This window comes from Sinocyclocheilus anshuiensis, unplaced genomic scaffold (genome assembly GCF_001515605.1).
Source record: "Sinocyclocheilus anshuiensis isolate Anshui unplaced genomic scaffold, SAMN03320099.WGS_v1.1 scaffold300, whole genome shotgun sequence".
NCBI classification, from domain to species: domain Eukaryota; kingdom Metazoa; phylum Chordata; class Actinopteri; order Cypriniformes; family Cyprinidae; genus Sinocyclocheilus; species Sinocyclocheilus anshuiensis.
The window spans coordinates 1,952,030-1,960,813 of record NW_015557379.1 but is presented as its reverse complement, the minus strand read 5'-3'; the positions used below and the strand labels follow the sequence as shown (position 1 = coordinate 1,960,813).

Genomic DNA, 8,784 nt, shown 5'->3' with positions numbered 1-8,784 from the left:
GGATGCCGGGCGAACTGAATCGCATAGCCGAGGCTGATGGTCCGCAGAAGCCAACAAGACGGGTTGGGTAGTGCTAGCCAGGCACCCAGATACCGTGCAAGCGGGACCAGCAGAACCACCACCGTACCCGCAGTGGGGCAGCAAGGCGGAACGCAGGGACCCAACTCGGGCGGCTTGTGAGCGGACCGAAGAGGGGTCTGAGTGTGCGGTGCAACGCTTACCTGGTTCCACAGTTTGGCAGAGGGTGCATAAGTAGGGCCTTTGTTGACGCTCCTGAACCGCCTGCTGCTGCCTGCTGGCGATGGAGGAGGATGAGTGTGGTCCGGTGCTGGTCCGTCCACGACTCTCCGTGCCCTCCTGGGACCCAGGGACAGAGAAAACCGCTCTCTCGTCAAGATTTTTCAGAGTCTCCACCCGGCCATCCCCCGGGGGAGGGAGAGGATGGCCAGGATGGCCATATTATCTTCTGCGATAATATGGTAGGTGTTGTCGAAATGTGCAATCTGACATTATCAAGTAGGCTATATCACCAAATCACACACAGAGTGCACGCACGTTGATTTATTAGCTACTCAATTCCAGGCATTCTAAATTGTAGACGGCAAAAATGCTTCTGTATGCTTTTTATATTTATATAATTTAATATAGTTAATCTATATCACGCAAAGAGTACCGAACTCAGTTAGCTGGATTTGATTGTTGATGATTTGGCAAGATCTTGGATTGGTTGGTTCTTCGAAGCTCATCCCGGAGTTGCTGTCATAGCAATAGGTCCTTAAGCTTAAACCTGCTCGGGAGCAGGCTTACTTCATGTAAACAGGATTAGATCGCAACTTCGTAAGCAGAACTGATACTTAAAATCTGTCCCAGCCACTGCTACTTTACTAGAAGAGTACCCTACTGATCCAGGGACAGTAATTTAAAATAATAATTTAAAAATTAATACAAAAAATATTATAATATTGTGTAGTCATCATCTATAACACTATAGACACAGCCAGGTTTACTCGTTGAAAAATTTATTGGTGATGAAATAATTATAATTGTATTGGAGTCTTACACACATGCTGTACTAAGTCGTGCATTAATTTGAGTGCTGACAGCTATTATGGGAGTGGCTTGGAGGAGCACAGGAGATGCAGATAACTTGATCTTGACCCTTAAGAAGCTTTAATTAATGCGGTCACATAACAAATCTGCTTCAAAGATAACATACTTTTTTTTTTTTGCTAATTTTGCTCATTACAACATTGAAAAAAAACGTAATGCTTGTATAAATACTAGAAATCGTCAATATAAATAATTGGGAATCATGTAAAAAATAATAATAACAAAAACAGTACACATTTCATGCATCTATTATAACATATGTAGTTTTGTTCACTTGGCTGTTTCCTTATAAAGGTCCAGAAATTTGTCAAGTTTTTCGTCAGGTGTCTTTAATTATATGATGTCATTACGTTGCTGTCTTGCCGCCAGCCAATCGCTGCATTGCTTATCATGGTTTCGAGTATCGATACGTCTACTCTTTACGGGGAGCACGAGAACACGCAGTAATCATAGGCTACGTCCACACAAAGCCAGAGCTTTCCCTATCTGACTTTTTCCCCTCGTCTCAATAAATAGCTGCGTCCACACGAAACCGACTCCAAACGATGTAGTATACATGCCAGACTAGCATGTGGCACTGTAATTCTGCCACAGAGATACACTAAAAATGGAGAAGACTTGGACTATGCACATAAACCTTGCGCGCGGTATACAAATAAACATGGAACAATACATTTATTAATCTGTGTTAATGTTAGTTAATAAAAAGACAATCGTTCAGCGTTTGTTCATGTTTTTGTTGCTGTTACGTGACATAGCGGTGTCTGACTAGGGGCGAGACGTGGGCTGATGACGTCATCGTTTCAGAAAATATACGGATTCGCTGTACACACGAAAACGCAAGGGTGGCACTCTGGGACCCGGATTCATAAAAACATCGGTTTCACTCTCCCAAAACGCCGGATCCGTCTGGACTTGTGTATTTGGCCTATACGATACAAAATGTATGCTTATACAGCTAAACACGTCTCCGTGTGGATGGGGCCTTAGACAACTTAATCCAGATATTTTAATCAGATCCGGATACAAAATGTATGCGTATACAGCTAAACACGTCTCCGTGTGGATGGGGCCTTAGACAACTTAATCCAGATATTTTAATCAGATCCATAAATTCGTTTGAAGAACCAAATTAGCCAGAGATCAGTTATCACGATTAGAAGATCTGGCATCTTTCAAATTATCTCAGATGTATTAAGCGAGGTACGAAGAACAGGCTCTGAGCAATGGACGGTGTTTACTTATTGAATGAATCTAACAGTCAAATGCTTTGTTCCTTAATGAATCAGTCGTTTGAATGAATTGGTTGAATCTCAATGACTCACTCATTAACTGTCACTTGCTGCCACCTACTGGCGGTTTTAATTTCACATTTCTATTTTTTTTTCATGTTCTAAAGGGGTCCTGAAAAGCGAGGTGTGCTCTGATTGGCCAGCAATCCAGTGCGTTATGATTGGCCAAATACCTCAAGCGTGACAGAAATGTTACCCCCCTTACCATACTGTGATGCAGTGTCCCGAAGCGACGAGACAAAAACATTAAAAACCCATTATAAATGAGGCATTTATTGCATCCAGTTGGGACACAATTACGGATTATAATGACGTATACTGTCTTTTTACGCATTGCGTTGCGTAAACAAAACTCGAAAGAAAACTTCTGCAAGTCAATGACCAAACGCCCATTACTAGCTTGTGCACGGAAGGATACAAACTCATCAGGAGTAAAAAAGGTGACCCCCTTCCCTCTTTTTTAATACCATAGGGAAAAAAGTGAAAACAAGAAAAAAAGAAAGGTGTGTCACATATCATCCGCTTTAACTCCTGATGGCAGACCCCAGACAGTAGAACACATTTTTATTTTCAAAACACATGTAACATTGCTCACGTTTTAGTTAGATAATTTGAATATATATATATGTATATATATATATATATATATATATATATATTGCCTCAAAATTATTAATATTTTTGCACATTTTTATATAGTAAAATTTATTTTAAAGAACATCTGCATTTTTTTTTTTTTTTCTTAAAGAGAATTCATGGAAAATTTGCAATGCTAAGTGGAAGATTTCTGCCAAGATTTCACCTGGTAGAAAAACAAATACTATTAAAATGAATGTCATGATTCCCACTATGGCCACTAAACGGCAGCAGAGGATCATTTGTTTCCTTTACCATTTCCACTCTGTAATATAGTTCTTTTCACATGTTTTGCTAATGGATTTATATTTAGACGTTATAAAATCACTATTACAACATTTAAAAATCTCTTTTTTGTCAAAGTTCAGCATTGTTTTGTATTGAAGTATGAAGTATCAAGAGTTTTCAACTCATTGAATCTACTTGAATTACACAGATGGCCTATTTTGAATTTACAGATCAGATTTTACAGATACAGATATTTACAATCTTCTCAGTTTCTCTCAAATGTAAATCAAATGCCCATTCACAAACATGTTTCTAAGAAAATGTTAAGAAAAGGGCTCAAACAATAGCTTTATTGCTCAGTAAGCTTTGTTCTGGGTCTTAACACCCCCAAAATCTTGTTCTCCATCATTGCATATAGGCCTACTCATGGATGAGACATGCAGATAACGATAGTCAACCTTCACTGAACATATAGGCCTACTCATGGATGAGACATGCAGATAACTATAGTCAACCTTCACTGAATTTTATATAAATCAATAAACTCTGAAAAAGTTATCAGTCAATGTTTAACATTCTATTAGTTGTCAATTTATTCATTGCAGCACTTTTGTCATACCTAAATCGAGCTCTTTACAAAGGAAAATAATGTAAGAATGTAAAATGAGTTATTTCATGCATTTAAATATGGTTTCATTTTCTTTTCATTTTTCGTACTTTACAAATTAAGGAAAAATTAGCATAAACATTTCATTACACCAAATACACAAAATAATGTTCTTTTTAGCAGCATCATATGACCCCTTTAACTAACGATGTATGCTTGCAGTTTCTAGTGCGGTTTATTTATGAAGTGAGCGTGCGCCTCATATTTGCGTACAGTTGAAGAGCGTGCGCTGTGAGCACAGTAAAACAGCTGACAGAACAGGAAACTTTGTTTTCCTGACATATAACAATAACTCATCAGACCGCAGTTCCCTGTTGTTTTACTGAAGCTCATTTGGCACCTGTAGCCTACCTTTTCCGCACTTGTTTGACTCGCGCCTGGTGCTGAGGGCAAGCTGAAGTGCGCGTCTATCTAAAAAGTCTCCCGTTTGTTGTGGTTGCAAAGAGATACGGCCACTCCGCGTCTTAAGTTTTTAATAAATACATTTTTGAACTCATTAAAATACTAAAAACGTTGCATTAATTATTTTTAATAACTAAGCTTTTGATTATAACGTTTTATTAAAGATTTTCACAATGATTTTGGCAAAATGGCGCCCCCCTATGTGTGGCGCCCCTATGCACTGCATATGCCATTTTTGTGCCACTGCGCGTAAACATAAAACCATGTCTGCATTTGTGATCGGAGAAATGGCCCGGTATTGTAGTCTACTCTGCCAGGATCAGGAAACAGTCCTCCATAAAAATGCGCTGCACACATCTGAATATTTGGGTTGAACTGTTCTGGAACAGTGTTGTAAATACAACTTAACCACTGATTTCTAGTTGTGTACTCTTTTGGAAGGCCAAAGTAGTTTCGCTTTTGCAACGAAACACACGGCGTCTTCACAACATGGCGGCGGCGGTGGCAGCAACAATAAAGTTACGCCTTTGCGTGAACATTTGGGCGGAGTTATGCAAATCTTCCCACATTGTGACGTAGACATGTGGGGGCATGTTTAAACTAGGCGTTTTAGGAGGGTGTGGACCAGTCTTCAATTTTATAAAGAATATCTCTTCAGGTTTGAGACTTTAGTCTTTGCAACTGTAGGGATCTTATCTATTCACGAACAGCTTGTAACACTCCAAAGAGTGAAAACTTGAAATCGCATCATATGACTAGGGTTGGGTATCGTTTTTTTTTGTTGTTTTTTTTCGATACCGAGATTCTGAGCTCATTGACAAATATCTGATCTTGGAAGATGTGCTCCCTTTACACAGAGTATGTGAGATCGCGAAATCGAAAGTGAGACTAAACTGCGCAAACGCTCGTTCAAAAATATTTAAATACACCGCATCCTGAGAGCGGCTCCCTGATGCGCCAAAATTATACACAATATTAGAATGTTTAAAGGAGTGGACACGAAAATCGCGGGAGCGAAACGCATGTTGCGGGAGCAGGTCAGAGATTCAGCGGGAGTGGGCTCATTTCCCGAGTTGTGCTTTTAAGTCGGAATGTGAAAACAACACGTGTTGGATTTGTATTATTAGAGCTTTCCGAGTTGAGTTCACGTGCATTTTCTCAGTCGGGAAATTATTTTTAACGAAAATAGTTCCTAACAAAGATCACAGCACTGTTTTGCGTCTCTGAGCAATGAATGGTGTTTACTTATTGAATGAATCAGCTTTTTGAACGAATCGGTTGAATAAATGATTCAGTAATTCACTCATTAATAACTGTGTAAATACATCTAAATATCACTTCGTTTAAGATTAAAAAAATACTTTTCGTATTTAAGTACAATAAATATCACATACGTTTACTCAAGTAATATTCTTAACGGTGACTTAAACTTCAATCAAAGTAATTTTCTGGTAAGACATCTGTACTTTTACTTGAGTATATGGCTTTCAGGTACTTTATAGGCTACACCACTGAATTTAATTTACGCCGTTTGCTTAGCCGAGACAAGAAAACACGTTCGCTTAGCTGAGAGAGGATGGGATAAAAACGCATGGGGGAAAAAATGGTGGGATATAAAGAGATTTCTGATTTCTAGGTTTAATGTTTAATGTAACCCTTATGATGAAGCAAATACAACTTCCACAACATGTTTCAGCGTGAAAAACGTGTGACTGTGTATTTCTGTATGCAGGACCGCTAAACTGAGTTACAAAACCCCAAACAAATCTTTGCACTGACCTGCGCGACTCAGTAAGATCCAGAGCAGAAGAAAACGCCAAAGCATATTCATATGTGAACAAGTGAAAAGGATTCCTGATGATGGTGATTTTGCTCCTGGAAAGCGCTCTGGCTTAATGGTGCTGAACCGACGCCACGGAGGGACTTTATAAAGACGACATACCCTGCGTCACAACTCATCACTGTAGGACACAGGGGTTCTTATCACAACCTAGCTAAAAAAAAAACAGAGTAATAACAATAAAAACATTTGTTTTTAAGAGAACTAAACCAAATAACTTGGTCATGTACCGGTCATTACTGTGTAATAAAATAATACACAAACATGAAATACTGATATCTGATTCGATCGATTTTTTTTTAGTCCATTGCTCAGAAAAACAGTTCATCCAACCTAGAAAACGTCGAATAAGACTACCAAAACAGTGAACACCGAATCCTTACTTCAAATACAATAACAATGAAGCTACTTCCTTTTAACGGTTCGTTCCTAGCTATTTTCCTACTTCGTGATCTAACTGCATGATCGTCTGTGAAACAATTTACGTTGAACTACAAAGTGGCACTGCCCAACACAGAACGTTGCCTCGACGTAGCCAACCTTTTAGCCACGTTGTAACGTGGCTAAAAGGTTGTTGGTTCTATGTTGTATCGTTAAGGCTGTTGCTGCGTTGTCACAATGTTGCCATTCAACCAAGGTGAATTCCTCCAAAGCCATTTTAACAGTCGATTCTTCGCAAGATGGCACGTTGGCAGAGCGCCAGTTTTCATGGTCGGCGGCAACACGATGCATTAACAGCTGGGGTGTGTAAACTTTTTGAATTGGATGAACAGGGTAAATTGTACTTGTCTTCTGGGAGCATGCAGGTACTAGCTTCTAGCTGCAGACACCCATTGTGCAATAGCTTTTTAAGGTCAGTATTAAATAAATAACATGCAATCCTTTCATCCATCAACTGATGATAGACTAAGACTATATGTCCTTCAAACTTCTAGCTTTTATAAGTACCTCTAATTGAAAATCTTCAAACTTTTAATTTCAATCCTACTATGCTCAAAGTTTGTCAAGACAAGCTTTAGTTGATTTTGACATTGATTGCAGCAATAAGTTGCCAATATTTCTAAATAATGAGCAGGGCAATGTAGACGAAGTTCACCACAACATTAGGCAGCTGAACCGACGCCACGGAGGGACTTTATAAAGACGACATACCCTGCGTCACAACTCATCACTGTAGGACACAGGGGTTCTTATCACAACCTAGCTAAAAAAAAAACAGAGTAATAACAATAAAAACATTTGTTTTTAAGAGAACTAAACCAAATAACTTGGTCATGTACCGGTCATTACTGTGTAATAAAATAATACACAAACATGAAATACTGATATCTGATTCGATCGATTTTTTTTTAGCCCATTGCTCAGAAAAACAGTTCATCCAACCTAGAAAACGTCGAATAAGACTACCAAAACAGTGAACACCGAATCCTTACTTCAAATACAATAACAATGAAGCTACTTCCTTTTAACGGTTCGTTCCTAGCTATTTTCCTACTTCGTGATCTAACTGCATGATCGTCTGTGAAACAATTTACGTTGAACTACAAAGTGGCACTGCCCAACACAGAACGCGGCCTCGACGTAGCCAACCTTTTAGCCACGTTGTTGGTTCTATGTTGTATCGTTAAGGCTGTTGCTGCGTTGTCACAATGTTGCCATTCAACCAAGGTGAATTCCTCCAAAGCCATTTTAACAGTCGATTCTTCGCAAGATGGCACGTTGGCAGAGCGCCAGTTTTCATGGTCGGCGGCAACACGATGCATTAACAGCTGGGGTGTGTAAACTTTTTGAATTGGATGAACAGGGTAAATTGTACTTGTCTTCTGGGAGCATGCAGGTACTAGCTTCTAGCTGCAGACACCCATTGTGCAATAGCTTTTTAAGGTCAGTATTAAATAAATAACATGCAATCCTTTCATCCATCAACTGATGATAGACTAAGACTATATGTCCTTCAAACTTCTAGCTTTTATAAGTACCTCTAATTGAAAATCTTCAAACTTTTAATTTCAATCCTACTATGCTCAAAGTTTGTCAAGACAAGCTTTAGTTGATTTTGACATTGATTGCAGCAATAAGTTGCCAATATTTCTAAATAATGAGCAGGGCAATGTAGACGAAGTTCACCACAACATTAGGCAAAGCATTTTCTAATTACTCATATCCCTCAAATTATCACTAAAAACATTTGTTCTAACAAACTAGTAAGCTAAGTTTTTTTTTTTTAAATAAGCCCCTAATAAGTTGCCAATATTTCTAAATAATGAGCAGGGCAATGTAGACGAAGTTCACCACAACATTAGGCAAAGCATTTTCTAATTACTCATATCCCTCAAATTATCACTAAAAACATTTGTTCTAACAAACTAGTAAGCTAAGTTTTTTTTTTTTAAATAAGCCCCTAAATTTAGGCTAAAAAAAAAAAAAAAACTCAGACTACAACTACAACAGCCAAATAAGCTTTTCACTTAAATATTATGCATTCTTGTGCACACTTCTGCAATACTAACTCATTTTAAATCAATTAGTAATACAAACTTTAATAAAACCGTATAAAATCATTTATTGGGATCCAAAAAAAAATGCATGTATAAAAGTAACAATAATAA

General features: G+C 38.4%; 1 protein-coding gene across 1 annotated transcript in view; it reads right to left on the bottom strand.

The window, feature by feature from the left end:
• Window positions 1–6,409, bottom strand: part of LOC107679183 (CD276 antigen homolog) — a 32,689-nt gene extending 26,280 nt beyond the window's left edge. The window contains exon 1 of the mRNA XM_016474693.1: window positions 6,115–6,409. Within this exon, the coding sequence (XP_016330179.1) occupies window positions 6,115–6,166 (52 nt within the window). The 5' untranslated portion in view covers window positions 6,167–6,409. The remainder of the gene's footprint in view (window positions 1–6,114) is intronic.
• Between the last annotated feature and the right edge of the window lie 2,375 nt (window positions 6,410–8,784).